This window comes from Melanerpes formicivorus, unplaced genomic scaffold (assembly GCF_026170545.1).
Source record: "Melanerpes formicivorus ecotype bairdi unplaced genomic scaffold, bMelFor1.0.p_v2 SCAF_14, whole genome shotgun sequence".
NCBI classification, from domain to species: domain Eukaryota; kingdom Metazoa; phylum Chordata; class Aves; order Piciformes; family Picidae; genus Melanerpes; species Melanerpes formicivorus.
Genome location: NW_027142366.1, coordinates 12494405 through 12513997, shown reverse-complemented (window position 1 = coordinate 12513997; position 19593 = coordinate 12494405). Strand labels below are relative to the sequence as shown.

At 41.7% G+C, this 19593-nt stretch overlaps 1 protein-coding gene across 3 annotated transcripts in view; it reads left to right on the top strand.

Annotated features, from left to right (window-relative positions):
- Positions 1 to 19593, top strand: part of CPPED1 (calcineurin like phosphoesterase domain containing 1) — a 51604-nt gene that overhangs the window by 4825 nt on the left and 27186 nt on the right. For all 3 annotated transcript variants that reach the window (XM_068147097.1, XM_068147095.1, XM_068147096.1), the window contains exon 2: positions 7789 to 8007. In XM_068147097.1, coding sequence (XP_068003198.1) covers positions 7789 to 8007 — 219 coding nt within the window. The remainder of the gene's footprint in view (positions 1 to 7788; positions 8008 to 19593) is intronic.

The window sequence follows — 19593 nt, the reverse complement described above, 5'->3', positions numbered from 1 at the left end:
TCTTTGATACAGTTTCCACCAACTTGCCTGTACAGATTCCAGTTTTGCAGTCTATAGTTACTAGATTGCTGAAGAGACACTTAAATGTAGATGTGCTGCTGGCCATCTTCCTGCTCCTCCATTGCAAAGGCAGTTTTAATTGTGAGAAGTGCGAGGTAAATCCCCAGGGGTTAGCTGTTTGTTGTGTTTGAGTTCTTCAGTGGATGCATGGTTTATTACTTCATGTCTACTTGTTGAAACATCTGCTGATATTTTTATCTGAGATGGATCTGATACTCTGTCTGTCCCTGGCATTACATCTTCACAAGTTCCTTCACAATAAATGTGGCTACAGAAACTGACATTATTCTGTTTCACCTTTATCTTTATGTGCATCTTGCACGTCTGGAACATGTTAGCCTTAGTGTCTAGTAGGCTACCTGCTAATAACTTCTCTAAGAAGGGCTTTATTAGTTTTCAAATTTATATCCAGTTCTTCTTCACTTCTTGGACCTTTTATACACCTTCCAGTACATAAAAATCTTTCCTGTTTTCTTTATTTCAATGCTTTAGCTTTTTGAAAGATGCTGTCCTTGTCTTACTAGGATCCTTGTGGATGCTGTTTATGATGTTTAGGCAGTCTGGATTCTTTGTGGTCTTTCAGAAGTTGTTAGCAGATGCTGTGCATATGGTCTGAGCCTCTGAGATAATGTGTTTGAATAGTTTCCATGCTGCCTTCAAGGACTTTTGTACTTTGAAAAGGCACCATAATGACATATCATTAGCCATCTTTTGACATTAAAGGCAACCACAATTGATTTCTAATTTTTTCTCGCTTTCACATGAGTGTTGGATCTTGGCACATTATAATTACTGTTCTAGAGCTTTTCCATGTTGATATTTTTGAGCACTGATCAGAACAGTTTCCCAGTAGCATATTCCATTCCCAATGTGGTCTCCAACTCATACGAAATAGGCAAATTTTTATGTGGGTTTTGAGCAACTTTCTGTGACTTCACCTTGTCATTATGCAAGCCACCCCCCTTCACACCTACAGTCTTGGGCTGTAAGGTTTCTGTAATGAGTTTACATGTTAAATTTGGGGGCGGGCATAAAGACATGACAAGTTTAGCATTCTGTAGCCCTCAGTACAAATAAACTGTATCTGAGGGGGCATCTCCTACCTTGATAGTTATCTAAGAAGTTTAAAAGTGTATCTTTTAAAAATAGCAGCAGTGCCTAATTTATTTGAGCAACTTTCATTATGTCAGTGTTTCCACTGACATCTCTGTAGTTTAGCCTCTCTATACTTCATCTCTACAATAATTACTCTTTTCAAGAGTTATATTTTCTCTCTGAAAAAAAAAAAAAAGTATTTTTATCCATGTTTTGAAGTGTTGTTTAGTTTTGTTTTCACTGAAGCATAAAATTGCACATTTCATAATGGGTTGGCTTGGTTTTTCAGTAGAACCTTCAGCAGTCTTATCTTTGTTAGTCTCTCAGGTACACATGGAAAATAGCTGAAAGGAAGTCATATTCCATTAGCTTGAAATCTTTGTATTTGGACATACAGTAATGATGGTGGTTTTGAAGCCACAGTTGTTTATAATGTTTTAATATTAATCAAGGAACTGTTTAAGATTTAATGCAAGTCCTTTATTGTTTTTCAAGCTATTCCAGGACTCTGAGGAATGAAAACAAGGTAAAGGTAAACTGCAGAAAAATTGCAAGGAAAAAGTTTGTCTTTCCTATTGTTTATAGTGTATAAATACTGCCTTCATGTAAAATATTCCATTTTCCTTCCTGCCTGTTGCTTCTTTAGGAAAACAAGATTGTGCTTCTTGTCCAATTTTACTTAGAAAAAGTCACAGGCACACTTTCTAGGCAGAGACAGCTGAGGGGCAGGAAACCATGTACTTATTTCTGCTATTTTGTGATCTTTCAGAGAAGTGAAATTAATTCCCTTGGCAAACTAAACATGAGAATGAAGCCTTTAAGTTTATTACTGCCCATGATACAGTGTCCATGGCCATCCTCTTCTGATACACTGGTGTCGATAGAGAGACTATGGACAGGAGTTAACTTTTTGTAACTGATTTGTTCTAGGCAATGCCATAACTTTTAGAGGAAGAAGAAAACCAATGTACTGTTGAAGCCACCCTATGTACTTTGTAAAAAATCCCCCCATGGAAACACTGGAAATCCCACCAGCGCCGTGTGGCTGTCAGAGGCCAGGTTGCAGTGGTTTGTATAAGCTTGTGATCTTTGGAGAGGAGGGGAGAAAAGGTAGGACATATTCAGAAAAAGCAAAAAGGGCAGAAATGGTGAGTTATTAGCTATAGTCCTCTAGAAATGGTGAAGCTCAGCTTAAATCCCACTGAGGTCCTTGGAGTGCTTTTTCATGCATAATCACAGTACGTGGCTGAGGTTGTCTTTGTGAATTCTTAACTGACTACTTTGGCCCTTCACAGAATTAATCCTTAGATAAAATTAGAAGCTGGCACCATTTTTCAGCCTGTGCTACTAAAAATACATTGTATTGATCCTCTCTCTGTACTTTGGCATGCATGGGAGCAGAAAAAGTGTGAGAAGCTATTGAAACTGAGGCATAACAAGATGTTCTGAAGTTTGACTTCTGTTGCTCTCAACTGTGCAGCTCTCAAGGAGGGCTAGGAACAAAAGTTTTGGGATAAGAGTTTTGTGTGACTCAGTGTGCAAGAGCTGCTCCACAGACATTTGTCCTTCAAAAATGAACAACTACATGTGTATCCACTGTCTGAGAAATCTGCTGCCTTTTGTCTGGCATTTGCATTTTATGTTGCTGTGGTATGTTCAGGGAGTTGCACACAACCTCTGTGCTCATAGGGCTGAAGAGTCATATTGTGGGTGATCTCAGCTCTGCACAATTTTTGATGTAAGGGAGAGGGCAGAAAGTTTATTGAGTCCTAATCTGCTGCTGCTTTACCTACCTAGCTCATCTAAAGGCTTGGGAATTGAAACTCCTAATGAGAAGGATGCTTTTGATGTCACTCCCATAATAGTAATTGCTTGCTGCATTTGAAGGGATGACAGCCACTGTGCCTGCTGTTTCATTGAAACCTTATGGAGTAACATCTAGGACCTGGATCATCATAACGTGATCACTGCAAAACCAGCTGTTTCCCTTCCCACCACTTGTGCCCAATGCTGTTTGTTGCTAACCCTCTGCCAGACCTTGGCATTTCCCCTAGCAGAATGGTTTGTCTGAGCACTCTTCTTGGGATTTGGTGCAAAGTCAAAAAGAAAATGGCCCAGTTTTTTTGTGATACTTAAGCTTCCTTAGCTAGAGTACCTGTTCTGCTTGAGGGTGCAGAAAGCACCTAGGAAGGCAGAGAATTAGGTACAGAAATTTTGTTAATAATCATCTGAACATTGTCCATTGATCAACCATTTAACTATTAGGCAAAAGACTTTTGGATCTGTCATGGTGGAATGTTTCTGCATTCTGTCTCTCATCGCTGCCCCCCCGTCTGTTGAAAGAGTTCTGTTCCAGGAGTTTTAAGCAAAACTAGTTGCACTAGTTGCAAAAACTTGCATAAACTCCTCTGCAAACAGACCAGTGAGGGCAATTAAGACTTAGTTCCTGGATGGGCTGAGTTCAGAACAGGCTTCAGAGTTGGTGCAGGTGCAAATTTGCACCACTGGTGTTGCATCAGTACAACTCTATTTATAGTACTTTATAGTAATTGAAGCACAACTGTATCCACATAGTAATTTGCTCCCATATATTCTTTTTCTTTATTTTCTTTTTCTACATACTAAACTCCAGTCAGTAAATACTAATTCAGTAATAAGCTAATGGAATTTGGTTTAACAAAACAAAGGTAGAAAATATTTATTCAACCTTACTCTGGCTTTCTTTTTAACTATAGGGCAAGTTATCAAATATTACAAAGTAGCCATTAACTAAATTATTGAATTAAGATTAGCTAATAAAACTAACATTTTAAGTAAATGTTATTTATGTAGCCCAGGTTTCTGGACCTCTCCTCTTGTCCCTACTTTGTGGGTTTTTTTCAGTTTATCATTTTTTGGGGGTTTTTCCCCCTACAGGAGTGTAAAACATATACTTCTGCATCATTTTCAGTTCCTTTCTCTTTTCACCTCCTATCTCCTTCCTGTTCTCCCCCACCCTTCTTCACTTCCACCCCTGCATCTTCTGTTTCTTCTTTCTTCTGCCACTTCTGTCTGTGTACTAAACTTCTCTTTTCAAATTCATCTTATCAGTGTCTCTCTCTCTGCCTCACATGACCATCACTCACCCACTCAAACTGGTACATCTGTGCACAGTCTTGGAAGCATTCATGTTACTTAAAACCTAGAGAGCTACTGTACTAGCATGACTATAAAGCAGAAAATAAAACACTCCATGAAGCATACATTAGAATAGCCCCTGGTCTGGCTTGGCAACCTGTATTGTATCAGCTGTGCTTGCTCCCTGATTGTGCAGTGCCTGCTTACCAGACCTCTCCCTGTTCAAGCATTATATATGAAGCTCCTTGTTACTTGGGACCTGTTCCAGTCCCGCTGCCTGTGCCAGTCAGCCTGCCTGACACCTACCCGGCCTGCTGCAGATGCTCCAGCTGCCTTTGGCCACCAGGTACCATCCCTGGGGCTCTGTAAAGGGCAACACAGCCTTTTGAAACAAAGACTAGCTGTCTTTTCTGAGTGGTTCCTGTACAAATAGATAGATTTGTTTCTCTCTATTTTCCTTAGGCTACTATGGTCAGTATTACTTGGTTCAGATTAATCAGTACAAAACCAGTAGGTTTTGCTTTATCAGTAATGTGCACCAAGTTGCTGGAAAAGGGACAGGTGTTAAAATCCTGCCATGTTCAAAAACTTGAGCTTTTATTCCCATGTTATGAGTTTGAGGATGGTGCCACCCCTCCAATACAGGCTCCTGTTTCAGACTATTCATTTTTTTTCAGATTTATTTTTTTATAGGTCATCAAGGATTTCTCATGCAAGCTTCCAGGTGGTTTTTTTGTCCTATAGCTTTCTCTGCACAAACAATGCCTTTGATGCAGCATGTAAGTTGCTTTTTATGGCAGTCATATTTTAGCATGCAAGACATAAAATAAAACCCTACATTACTTTGTGCCTTTCAGCTGCTTCCATAAAGTTTCTGTTGTCAGCTCATGGATAGATGGAACATTTCAGTTCTCTGAAAAAGTTACATAATTCAAAAAATGAAAGCAATTTCAGAATTTTAAGTTACTAAGTGGCTAAAAGTTCCTATCTATAAAATACATGGTTATTATTTAAAACAAGTGAATGGTGGTATGAACTAACAGGCAATGCTAACAGATCATAAATAATTTTGCTTAGAAATTAAGTGCTGCTTTAACTAAAATATAGGAGCTTGCATTTTTTTAAATGATCTGATGCCATAGCAACAAAGGACAATTGCAAAGAGCTGCTGGGAGTTGCTCGTGTTCCTTCTCAATCTATCCATGTCCATGGTACAAGAGATGAATTCTGACCTATTTTCTAAACTTCCTTGAAAGAAACTTATCCCCCTTGCAAAATGAGAGCCTCCAGTTCTAGATCATCTGGAAGAAAACCAAAAGTCAATCTGTGCTACTTGCTTATGTGCTGTTATTAGAAGATTAGTTTAACCTCAAACAGGTTTCAGATCAGAGAGACGTAATATAGGAGTATACTTACGGATTATATTATAACTTTAAATTATTTGCTTTATCATTTTTTAGATTCAACTGCAGATTGATGTGGTCAATGAGGTTTTTAACAGTTAACTGCTGTTTAAGAAACCCCACAATAATATTAAATGCATAAATGCAAAACCAGCTGTCAAAACCGAAATACTCAGGTCACAAATGAATGCATGTAGACAGCTGGAGAAACCACAGTGTACTCATGTTTGTATTTAATTCCATCTTGAGACATAAGTCTAGGAAACAGCACTCAATTTTGTTTCAAACTTGTGGCCAAGTGTTGCTTTGTTTGCCTGGTGCTTTGCCAGTTTGTTTTGGTTTTTTCTTTCTTAATTTTTTTTTTTCTAATGTGCTTGTAGTGCTGTGTATCCTCCTTTTGTGGTGTGGAAGCTGGCCAATGTGATGCCCATCCACAAGATGGGCAGGTTGGATGCGCCAGGGAATTAAAGGCCTGTCAGCCTGACCTCAGTGCCAGGCAAGAGTATGGAACAGGTCATCTTGAGTGCACTTACACAGCACTGACAGGATGGCCAGGGGATCAGGCCCAGCCAGCATGGTTTCAGGAAGGGCAGGTCCTGCCTGACCAACCTGATCTCCTTCTATGATCAGGTGACCCGCCTGGTGGATGTAGGGAAGGCTGTGGATGTAGTCTACCTGGACTTCAGCAAGGCCTTTGACACTGTCCCCCACAGCAAACTCTTGGCCAAGCTGTCAGCTCGTGGCTTGGACAGCAGCACTCTGAGCTGGGTTAGGAACTGGCTGGAGGCTGAGCCCAGAGAAAGATGGTGAATGGTGCCACATCCAGCTGGCAGCTTGCCACTAGTGGTGTCCCCCAGGGATCAGTGTAGGGCCCCATGCTCTTTAATATCTTTATCAATGATGTGTATGAGGATATTGAGTCCATCATCAGTAAGTTTGCAGATGACACCAAGCTGGGGTCAGGTGTTGATCTGTTAGAGGCTAGGAGAGCTCTGCAGAGGGACCTTGACAGGCTGGACAGATGGGCAGAGTCCAAGGGCATGAGATTTAACACATCTAAGTGCTGGTTTCTATGCATTGGCCACAACAACCCCATGCAGTGCTACAGGCTGGGGTCAGAGTGGCTGGAGAGTGGTCAGGCAGAAAGGGACCTGGGGGTACTGGTTGACAGTAGGCTGAACGTGAGCCAGCAGTGTGCCCATAGAAAGAGTTATTGGCCATTGGACTGGGTTGCCCAGGGAGGTGGTGGAGTCATCATTACTGGAGGTGTTTAGGAAGAGACTTGATGGGGTGCTTGGTGCCATGGTTTAGATGATTAGATAGTGTTGGATGATAGGCTGGACTCAATGATCTCAAAGGTCTCTTCCAACCTGGTTTATTCCATCCTATAGTATCAGAGAAATAAGTATACAGGAAAATTGTGGGAGGATGAGTTCTGTCATACCCTCTGTCTGTACTGACTCTACCAATGAAGATTTGTTTGAGAGTTCTCACCTTTCTATCACAGATCTTAGGAGCTATTGTGGCAGTTCTAAATTAGCATTTCCACTATTGCTGCTAGCTGCTGGATTTTGTGCTTGCTGACCTTGGTCGTGTTGAGTGGCTTCAGTTCCAACTCCAAAGAATGGCCTACATCCAGCTTCTCTCTGAAAGTATGAGAACAAAAAGCATTTAATTCCTTAATAATTTAATGGCAAGTCTACTGGAACTATAAAAAGTGAAATGTGTTGTATATGTTATAACTTGTTAATTAAAGAAGCAATAATTGGAGTCTTAAAGCAATCAACATTATGCACTTGTGCTGTATTGTGGTCTTCTACTTTTCAGCAGTATTTGCTGAAGTCTTCACTTTTCCTCTAATCAGTTTGCAATTACCATGTGGTATAATTAGATTAATATACTTTCTTTTACTGCAGCAACCCATTAGAGGAAAATTTTGTACTTCTGCCTTTGTCCTATATGAATGCCTGCAGAATTCTGTACTTCCCTCGAAGTGGCCTGAACTTACTTAGGTGAAAAGCAGTCAATATAATGATGTGTGGAAACTTTCATTCTCTCTATAAGATTCTCTAGTGCTTGACATTATTTTTTGGGGGGGTCTTTTTCTTCTTAGATGATGAGTACAAATGGAAGGGGCCCTTCTACTTCATCCAAGGAGCAGATCCTCAGTTTGGACTGATGAAAGCTTGGGCAACTGGAGACACTAAAAATGGAGATGATGAATGGGAGGAAGAAATCAAATTAGCAGAGCAAGCAGTGCAGGCCATTAACAAACTAAACCCTAAACCCAAGTTCTTTGTGTTGTGTGGAGACCTTATCCATGGAATGCCAGGTAAGGCAATTGAAATTGTAGAATGGGGATTTCAACTCCATTTTCTTTATATTTCAGGCTGGCAGCAAGGCTAATTTAATTTCTTTCACTTCACAATATTATTTTGTAGGGTTTGGTATGCTACTCTGTTGTGTTTATAGATGATTCTTGAGACATTCTAATTTCTTCCTCTGACTTCCTGTATAATTGATTTTAGGGCTGTACCTTTTTTAGTTGCTTTTTTCCCACTGGCCCAGGAATACATGTTACAATTGATTCTCCTAAACAAATGCTCTGAGAAGACAAACACACGCTCAGGCATTGGGGGGAAAACAATACCAAGAAGAGAACAAAAAGTAGCTACAGCTTTTTGAGTTCCTAAAGTGCATGAAGCTCAGAGAATTCTCTGGCTGTCAAGTGCTTCATATTTCAGCTGCTTCAATATCTGAAGTTTTAAAATTATAAAGGTCAGCAAATTCAAGTTTCAGTGCTCTCCTGTTGGGGTGTGCTGGGAAATGAGCGTGTTCCTGTGTACAGCCAGAGGAGGAGCCACAGACTGCCTAGAAGGGTGGGTTACAAAGTTTGACAGTTACAATTTTCAAACAGACTGGTAGTATTTTCTGTTTTAGGAAGACAAATGTTTTTCTTGGAAGTGAAAGAAAATGTGATGTTACCAGTTAACAGGTGGTCTGGAAAGCAGATCAAAGCAGTGTCTTATATTTCTTAGGCTTGATAAGAAGAGTTGCACACCACCTTCACTACGTAGCTGATGGCACAACAATCCACCAAGTGAGCTTGCAAACCATGCAGGTTTGTACTCTGCTTGTGTCTGAGATTGTGCTTCCTGGCTCTTGTTTGCACAGCAAGGTTTCGAGCATGTTAGACACCTTTCACTAATTCTTTCAGTGTCCCACAAAGTGAATTTTAAAACTTTAGTTGTCAAATTGTTAATCAATTTGACTTCTCATTATTTATAGGCTACAGACTTCCTTTTGGCCAGAACACAATTTTAGTGCTAGAGCAGGAAGGTATAAGAGCCAGCAGATGTAAGCTTGATAAAATCTACTATGTAACACCTCAGTAGCTTGATCATAATGTAAAGTCTACCTTTAAGCAGTTGTTTTACTGGTTTATGTTCTTCCATTAATTTTCAAAGCACAGGTTTAACCCAGAATCATAAAATAATCTCTTCCTAAGAATCATCTGGTCTTCTGTAGCAGAGTTTTAATAAGCATTTCAATTAAGACTTTTCATTTGTGTAAGCATTTTAAATATTCTCTTCAGTATCCCTTGCTACGGGGAAGAAAATTCAGGGAAAATAACAGATGTGCTGCATCCTGTTGAAAAGGATCTTTAATATATTTAATCTATAAATGAGTGAAACAGTTTAGGCTGGAGAAAGATTGCCCATTGGAATGGGCTGCCTGGGGAGGTGGTGGAGTCACCATCACTGGAGGTGTTCAGGAGGAGACTTGATGGGGTGCTTGGTTGCATGGTTTCATTGATTAGGTGGTGTTGGATGATAGGTTGTACATGATGATCTTGAAGGTCTCTTCCAACTTGGTTTATTCTATTCTGAATTTAATTTTCCCTGGATATGTCTCAAAGGCTCATAACACAACATATAGTTCTGACTAGTTTTGTCTATACTGACTTCAAACAATGTTGTTCTGAGGCTTTTCTGTTAATAAAGTGCCAGCTACAGAGAGCCAGCAGTCTTCTGACTTCCCCTGGGTACTGTATGGCTAGGTACAATTAATAAGTCTTTCTTGTGGCAGTTTTTGTGATCACCCTCCCCCCCCTAATAATGGATCTCTGTAGTCATTACTGTGCCTTTCATCAGTGTGTGCCTCAGACTTTGGTAACATTTTAAATGCCAACTTGTCAGTTTTGCAGAAGGTTATGATCTGTTAATTTTGCTCACAAACGTGCAAGAGGAGCTGAATGGATCATTTCTCTGTGTGATGTGCATTATATACATACATGAAGCTGCCTCATGCAATTTCCAAGACACTGCCAGAAAGAACAGTTTATTACTCAGTGGTCTTAAGGGTTTCTACTGGCCTAAACAATCATGTGAACACCTCACTAGAGCCACTGTGTTTTAATTGGTCTAATAATTGCTTATTGCTTGACATGATGGCAGCATCAGCAGCAGATTCAACTCAGCCCATGATGATTGGCCAGTGTCTGTCTGTAATCAAGACCTCTCAATAAAAAGGAGGGAAGGGGAACCTGCAGATTTCCCTCTCTTAATATGTTTTATCATGGAGTACTAAGTGGAAAGTTTATGATGACTGTTTTATAGAATGTACTGAAGCAGTGTTGAAGCCTTTTGCAAAAGAACTCCAAGAAATCTCAGCATTCCAGCAGCTAGAAGTGATGAACAGAATCCTGATCAGCTGGGAAGCAATCAGGCACAGCACTTGGAATCCATTACAGATGTCATTAGAGAACGAAGTAATCAGTGCCAGTATCTTGGTATTTAGTTGCTGATTAAAAGTAGTTTGTACTCTGAATATTATTTTCAGAAGTTTTTCTTGATTACATAATCAAGAATAGGGTATCTATTCCTGGTGGCACTAATATTGTGGTACATACTCATGAATTTAAGCAATACTTTACAGTGCAACTATGTTACTGAAAATAATTTCTCTTAACTCGATACTCACACCTACATGTGCTGTGATAATGACAGAAGACAGTGGTGTGTGTTACGGTAGTCTGCCATAACTTGGTATGGCAAATGGTAGTCTGCAAAATGCAGACTGCTGTTGATTGATAGTGTGTTTGTTTCACTGCCTTTCTCTGAAACTCTGGACATCTATTTCTAAAAGTGTTTATTCTCACATCGAGTTGGAACCTCCTGCTTTGTTTTATGAAAACTTCCCACGTTGTTCCATTAACCACTACCCTTTGATGCCAACAATCCAGCCAGCCTTTCACCCAGTCAGTTCTTCACTCATCCAGACTGTAATGAAGTTACTCCAGAAGGTTTTGATGATTATAGAGAGGTGCTTCACAGTAACATCAGCCAGATCGTTCAGTATTCTTGGGTGCACCCCTTCAGGGCCTATGGATTTGCTTGGGCTGAAATTTTTTCAGGAGATACTTGGCTGAATCCTGTTTCGCTACCAATATTTCCTCTGCTCCTTTAACTTCAGGAGAAAATGTCAGTGAAAACAGGCAAAAGCAGCACTGAGTACCTGTCACTTGTCACTGCCTCTCTCAGCAGTGGGCCTGTATTTTCTTCTGTATTTAGTAATAGTAGAAGGTTTTGCTGGCTATCATGCCCCTTGCTAGTTTTAGCCCTCAATGAGCTTTGGTTTTCCCAACACCAGCCCTGCATGCCCAGGTACTTTTTCAATATTCTTTCAAGTCTGTCTTCCTTCCATCTCCTTTTTATGACTTTGTTTTCCCATCAGTACTCAGTATTTAGCCAAGTCATCTTCCTGATAGTTTACTTCCTTTTTCTCCTGTCATCCCTGTCCCTCTCACCCCTTTCCCTCACTCTCAGGAAGTACCATTCTTGTGTTAGGAGGAGCTTGTCTTAGAAGACACATCAGCTCCCTGAAACTGCTTTTCCTTCAGATCTGCCTCCCTCACAATACCAGTTCCCTGGATAAGCCAGTCTGCTGTCTTGATGTCCCATATCTGTTCTCAGGATCTTGAACTCCATTATGTTTGTTGCTACATCCAAACCTGCCAGAGATTAATACATACCCTAGCACTTCTGTGGTTGTGAGTAGCAGCACTAGGAGGAGGGGGCCCTCACTGGCCCACTGTTGTCTAGAGATTGTCCCAACCTCCCTGCTGGATTGTTGTCAGGAGGTGTCAGGGGGGTTAGTCTTCTAGGAGAGCCAGGGTCTGTGATCCGTAGACTTTTTCGAGTTGCTTCTTTGCCCTTGAGTGGTCTGTGGCAAACCCCCACTCTTAGTGGCTGACCTCTCCTGTAATCCAGACTCACAAGCTCCACAAACCTGCTGTCTAGTCCATAAAAGAGCTCCCTCCACACTTAGAGCAAACTGCCCTGCTCTCTTTCTTTCTTGTGTCTTTCCTATTTCAGTTCAGCATGAAGTACTCTATTTCCTTCTTTGTCCTATACCTGGAATGTAGTTTGGTGTTCAGGAAGCAGCTTCTGCATTTCACCACTGTTGTTGTTACAACAGCAGAGAATTCAGATGTTTGCAACCAAGGTCACCCTGCTGAGACAGAGTGAAACATGGAGAAACACTGACTTGTGAAGCTGAGAATCCAGCAGCTATTTTTATGAGACTGAATTCCTTCAGAAGAAATTGTTTAACTGCACTTTTTTAATGATGCTACTGCTGTCAGGAATTTGATAGGCATCAGCTCTAGCCAGCAAAGTCCTTTGTGATGTAGCTTTAGATGTAGCTTTAATTATTTTTCTTTAATTGCCCTGCTTACATGGGTGAAAGAACAAGACAGCAAGTCTCCTGCAAACTTTACTTAGCTCTAACAGTAATAAAATGTAGCTGTTTAGAGCCTAAATGAAATGAGACTGTCTAGTAATGTGTATAATTAAAAAGAACCCTGACAGAACTTGATTAAGTTTGATCTTTTGGCAATATGATAATGGATCAGTGAGCAAGTAATGTTTATTATTGCTGGTTTAGATTCATTTGTGTGTGTATGTTAATTAGAACACATCAAAATCACTAGAATTGAGTATTCCAGCACTTGAAGTACACTGTGATACTTGTACTAATTTCTTTACTTAAGTGAAGGCATAATCTCTAGAATACACATTTCCTGCCCAGGTGCTATGTAATCTGACATCAGCCTTTTCAGTCAATTAAGTCCAAATCCAAGTCAATTTTTCCTCTACCTTTGTTTTATACTATATAATTGTTTAATTAGAGGCTTCAAACTGTTATTTATAACACATCTCTGAAACACTTCGTTCTGGTGAAGGAACCTTTAGCTCTGCTAAACTGAGTGCAAACAGCACCTGACAGGTCAGAGGTGTGGATGTTGTGCTCTATTTCAGAATTCCTTTGTTTTGCTGAGAGGTGTAGGGGGTAGGAGGATGCCCACATCACATGCATCTGCTATTTCAAAGGACTAATTTGAAGGATCCACCTTCTTTTTGTACCTATTAGCAATGAACAAATCAATCTAGGCAGCTGTGTAAGTGATGGTAGGAGACTACATTGTCATATTTCAAATAAACTGGATTCCAATACAAGAATTCTTTTGTATGCTCTTTAGACATGCTTAGTGAATTAATAATGGTGGCACTTCTTTTAATTTACCTGCCCATTCTTTCATTTCTCTCATTAGCTTCAGAAGCAATTGTCCATCTTGTTTAATCACAAGCTAAGCACTTGTGCCTGTTCATGCTTTCTTTCCTAGTTCCCAGGTTCTGCTGTTGTATGACTTGTTTTTAATAGATTTTAATTCATTCTATAGCTATTAAATATATTTAAGTGGTTTTGCTCATTTCAGACACTTTTAATTTTTTTTTTTAAAACTTAAGGGAGGAAAGAGATTATTGTGCTGTATTCCTCCTCCTTGAAGAGGCTGTGTGAAAGGAGGGAAGCTGCAAGGAGTTTTCCTGTTTGCAAGAGTTGGAGCTGCTTTGTGCCATTTTGAAGCTCAGCAGTGGCCCTGAAATTGGTACACCTGGTTCCAGGGGGGTTTGCCCTACAGAAAAGAACAAACTGATATAGTTCTTACAGTGGCTTTTCATAGTATCATAGTATCATTCAGGGTTGGAAGGGACCACAAGGATCATCTAGTTCCAACGCCCCTGCCATGGGCAGGGACACCCCACACTAGATCAGGCTGGACAGAGCCTCATCCAGCCTGGGCTTAAACACCTCCAGGGACAGGGCCTCGACCACCTCCCTGGACAACCCATTCTGGGGCTTCACCACTCTCATGGTGAAGAACCTCCTCCTCACATCCAGCCTGAGTCTCCCCACCTCCAGCTTCATTCCATTCCCCCTAGTCCTATCACTACCTGAGATCCTGAGATTCCTTCTTTTCCAGAAAATTTGGAATATTTGTGGCCTTTCCTCATCTTATTTCAATGTTTGCAATGTTGTTGTAGAGGAGTCCATGAGAAAGGACAGTAGCTTTGTAGCATGTGTATAATTACAATATGAATTTTGTATCCAGGCTAATGAAAAGGCTGATTAAGTTCTTACATTGTTAAAAGTATTCCCCTAACATGAGACAGTTTTGCCATGTGTGTTCAGTAGTTTTCTACTGGGTAGAATAAGCATTGTCCTGGTTTTTGCTTGCTATCTCTTTACTTTCTTTGTTGGGCTGTAGCTGGACTGTAAGATCTTCCAGGATTGTGACAGTTACATATCCTCATGATTTTACTGTGCTATCTATTGTATCTTCCATCCTGTGAGCACAACTAAAGGTGCCAGAAGGACTTCTGGACAGAAAGCAGGGGCAGACTTACGGAGCTGGACAAGGTTAGGCTGCAGCTAAAGGCAGTTGTTAGAGTCTGAATGTCTAAATTGCAGTTGAGCTTCATATTTTTTCCCATATCTGTCTGTAAAATTTAAGAGTGCCAAAAAGAATAGCAGTGTTAGCAACAACTGCTGTTTAATCCAACAGAGATCCATATGCTGAGGCAACATAGAAATACATAGTCATATTTGTAGTATAACTTTAGGAACTCAGCAGCAGGGAGCAACAGTCTGCTGGTCTTGATGTAAAAAGCAAACTGTGCTGTGCACTGACCTGCAGAGAGATGGTTCCTGTATGTACAGTGTTCCATAGTCTGCTTGTAGGTGCATTGCAGCCAGTTACAGGTGTACATTGGCCAGTATCTGTTTAACCCATGGCACCCCCCTAATCCTTTGGGAATGCCATTTCATATGCTCATGTTGCCAAAGACCTCCCAAATATTAAAAGAGAATGTTAATGATCCTGGGAAATTAGAGAGTGGTCACATCTAGGTGTGAATGCTGTTGCTGCCCAGAAGCATAGTCAGAGGAAAATTGCTGTTGCTACCTGCAGGCCACCAGCCCTACACTAATATTCTTTGGGCAGACTTTGCAGTGCTGCAGTCCTGGCCTACTGGGCTTGTTACCAGCTTGTTAGAGGAACCTGCTGTGTGAGCTGGAGCTTGGGGCCAGGTACATGTTGTTACTGTGAATGGGACAGGAAAGGCCTTGACAGTAGAGAGAGAAGCTGAAAAAAGTAGTCTCCAAACAATCAGCAGCACATTGATGGTCTGTTACTGGTCCTTGAGGCAGTGTACCTCTGAAAGGTAGAAAAAGGCTGCTTTAAACATAGCAGCATATTGGGCCCCTGCCTGTCCTGTTCCCTGTCCACTGCTTCCAGGGTTCCTAACTTCTGTGGGAGCATCTTGCCTGCCTGCCAGCCAACTCCACAATTGCACACAGTGCTGTTTGTGTATGCATCTGTGGTGTACATTTCTTCCCCCACAAGTTCTGCATATTTTACTAACACTGTAGCTCCTCCATATAGCCTCAGTAAAGCATATCAGCTCAGTTCCACTAATTATGATTTGGGGCAACACTCTGCTTTATGAGAAAAGCAAAACTGCTGGCTACATGTCTCCTCAAAATTCTGTCCCCTATCCTGCTTTCCATGCAAACAGTGTTTTTTCATGTAATCCAGGCAATGGCATGCACCAAGATTTTCAAAAGCAGGTGCCAAATACTGGGATTCTGAATTCATATTTAGGCAGCAATTAAGGGACATGATTTCAAACCTGCACTTCTGACTTCTGCTTGGCAATTTGATGATCAGTATGTAAGATAAGCTGGGCATACTGCCTTTGGTACAGTCAGTACTCCTTAGAACCCTGACACATATGCTGTAGAGAGTGAAGTTACATACCTTTGGAATAGACAGCTTCAGAGCTGAGGAATAGCAGAGCTGATGGCTCTGGTGTCCAGACAGCAGTATGGCTTCATTTCTGTTTAATCACTGTAACGTTTGAAGGCATCCCCTCTCCTGAGAGAGCTGCTAAATGGATTATCTTAAGCCTTTTTCCCATGCCCAAATTTGATGTGCAACTGCCGCAGTCCTCCATATTTCTGTCTCTTGTCTCTGTTAGATGTTGAGTGCATTAATATGACTTCTTCCAAAAGTGATAATAAGTTATGCAAAAGATACTAAATCTTAAAGCATTGGCTGCAGCATGGAATTGCAAACTTCAAAACTTAATTTGTTTAGTTTTCTAAATTGGGGGAAAGAACATAGCAAGTGTTAATAGTTCAAAACAATTACTGTTTAAGCCCATCATGAATGTTCTACCTTCTCTTACCTACAAAACCGGTCTTGGGCTTCACCAGGGAAGGCCAGTGAAAACTTGTTTTCAGTAAGCACTGAAGTTGGTAACCCCCAGAAGTCCTGCTACTTGTCTTTTGGTTTTGAATCCGCAAGAAGGGAACACTGAGATAATACTGAGTTTCACAACTCTTACGGGTTTAAGAGCCATAGAGTCCAATCTTCCAGGGACTAGATAGCCCAGGAGGTGGACCAGAAAGTGTAATCTGTGTTAATTTGTTTCCATAAGCCTGCAACCCCTTTGTAAGTGGACATTTCTGTCTGTTCTGCCCCTTCTCTCTCCAGGCATTGTGGTGGCTCCTATCTGGTTTGCAGGCAAGTAGGGCTTTGAGCTGGCAAGCGTTTTCTTGCTGTGCAGTTTGGCCTGGGGGGGAGGAGGGCAGTCCTTGAGGCCTTTTGGCCTGCTGCATTTAGCGAAGGGGAGCAGTTGTCTGCCTGTTTGGGAACATTGAGGCCTGGTGTTTTGGCCTGGTGAGGCTTTGGCAAGCCCCAGGTTGGAGAGAACTGGGCCAAGGCCGAGTATGAATGTTGTATGGTTTTGTACTGCTCTATAGAGTTATGAATAGTACTTCCATTTAGATTTCCAATTCTTTCCAATCTTGTGTGGAGCATTTTTCTTTTACTCCTTTGGGAAGGGGTAAGAGTTTCTGTCCACTCAAATCCAAGACAACTCCTCTTAGAGTTCATACAGTCCACAGTCATTTCCATGTGACGGTTCTGCCCTCCTAGCAAATATTTCATAGGTGTTTCTGTGCACACTTGTGCACTCACTATTGTTTTGTAGTCAATATGACCTGATGGCCTTTCTAGTAGGCAGGCTGCTGTACTTCATTGCATCAGGTATCAACTGGCTTGTTCACATTTCAGTAACTGAGTTGTTGGAGGTATGTTTCTGGTGGGTTTTGAACAGGAGATGTGATATAAATGTAATGCTGGAATCTGCATGCAGATGCATAAGCTGCCATTTCTCTGTAATTTATTCAGTTTGCAAATGTATCAATGTCAGGTCTCATTCAAGTGCTTAATGTTATATACAGCAAATTACTAAGGCATTCTACAAAGGAAGAGAAATGCTTAATATCTTTCCCAAAAAAACCCAATTTTACCACAGAAAATCTGGCTGTGAACTGCTGTTACCATTGCTTTTAAACCATTAAATAACCCATTTTGCAAAAACAAAGGAACATTAATTAAAAATAATATATACTGCCAGATAAAATGAAGCTGTTCTGTTAGTCCTTAAGGGAAGTGTGTAGAGAGGGAGATATTTGTAAAGCTTTTAACCAAAAATATTACAGTTCTTTAAAAACTTCCCTTGCTCATCTGTAAGGCAAGAATGTGTTTGATTTGTCCTTCTAACAATCATATGAGCAGGTTAGAAAATGGTGTCTTAAACTATGGTTCCAGCTTTCAAAATGCCTGGCAGCATGTCACCTGTACTATGTTTGCTCTCTTTTGCCATATGAACTGGCTGCTTGGTTTGTTAACAGAGGCAAGGTTGTGTGGTGCTTTTCAGGTCCTATCAGCCTGGCATATCTGGGGGGAGGCAGCTGTGTTCTACTGTCACATGCAGTTCCAGCAGAATTGTCAGTTAAATCCCTGTTCCTGAATCACAGAATGGTAGGTGTTGGAAGGAGCATCTGGAGATAATCTAGTCCAACTGCCCTGCTAAAGCAGGTTCACCTAGAACAGGTTGCACAGGAACATGCCCAGGTGGGTTTTAAAAGTCTCCAGAGGAGGAGACTCCACAACATCCCTAAGCAGCATGTTCCAGGGCTCTGTCACCCTCAAAAGAAAAATGTCTTTACTTACGTATAGGTGGAATTTCCTGTGTTCTACTTTGGCCCCATCCTCTTGCCCTCTGCCCTTTGAATAAAATTGATACAATCCTGTCTCAGACCTCTCATTTCCCAGTTAAACAGCCCTGAGTCTCTCAGCCATTCCTTCCAAGAGAGATGTTCCACTCCCATAATCATGTTTTTAGCCCCCAGTGGACTCTCTGTAGTAGTTCCTTCTCTTGAACTGGGGAACCCAGAACACAACACAGTAATCCAACTATGGTCTCACTAGGGCAGACTAAAAGGAGAGGAGAACCTGCTGGCCACACTCTTCTTAAGGCACCCCAGGGTGCCATTGGCTTTCTTGGCTTTGAAATGTTTATACTGAATCAGGCTGTAAGTAAACATTTTATTCATTGACTACAAGGTGATCTTTTAGTAAATGTGTCACTGACTAATCAATGCTTGTTCTGTGCTGTCACCTGAAATAACATGAGCAGTGCTTGAGTTTTACTTTGTTTCCTAACAATAAGGTAGCTTAATCTAAAGAAACTTTCTGCATCCATTTCTTTTGCTGTTGTACACTTTCCAAAACTTTGATATGCTCAGTAGGATGTAGCCCAAACCAGCAAGGTTCTTGGCTATTTTCTTCTCCAAACTCTTGCACTAATGCTGTGTGGTGCAGCAGACACGCTGGAGGGAAGGGAGGCCATCCAGAGGGACCTTGACAGGCTGGAGAGGTGGGCACAGGCCAACCTCATGAAGTTCAATAAGAGCAAGTGCAGGGTCCTGCATCTGGGTCGAGGCAATCCCAGGCACAAATACAGGCTAGGCAGTGACTGGCTGGAGGATAGCCCTGAGGAGAGAGACTTGGGGGTGCTGGTGGACAAAAAGCTCAACATGAGCTCTCAGTGTGCACTTGCAGCCCGCAAAGCCAATCAGATCCTGGGCTGCATCAGGAGAAGTGTGGCTAGCAGGTCGAGGGAGGTGATCCTCCCCCTCTACTCAGCCCTGGTGAGACCCCACCTGGAGTACTGTGTCCAGTTCTGGAGCCCCTATTACAAGAGGGATGTGGAGGTGCTGGAACGTGTCCAGAGAAGGGCCACAAGGATGATCAGAGGGCTGGAGCACCTCTCCTATGAGGACAGACTGAAGGAGTTGGGGCTGTACAGTCTGCAGAAGAGAAGGCTCCGAGGTGACCTAATTGTCGCCTTCCAGTATCTGAAGGGGGCCTACAGGAAGGCTGGGGAAGGACTTCTCAGGATCTCAGGTAGTGATAGGACTAGGGGGAATGGAATGAAGCTGGAGGTGGGGAGATTCAGGCTGGATGTGAGGAGGAGGTTCTTCACCATGAGAGTGGTGAAACCCTGGAATGGGTTGTCCAGGGAGGTGGTCGAGGCCCCGTCCCTGGGGGTGTTTAAGAGCAGGCTGGATGAGGCTCTGTCCAGCCTGATCTAGTGTGGGGTGTCCCTGCCCATGGCAGGGGGGTTGGAACTAGATGATCCTTGTGGTCCCTTCCAACCCT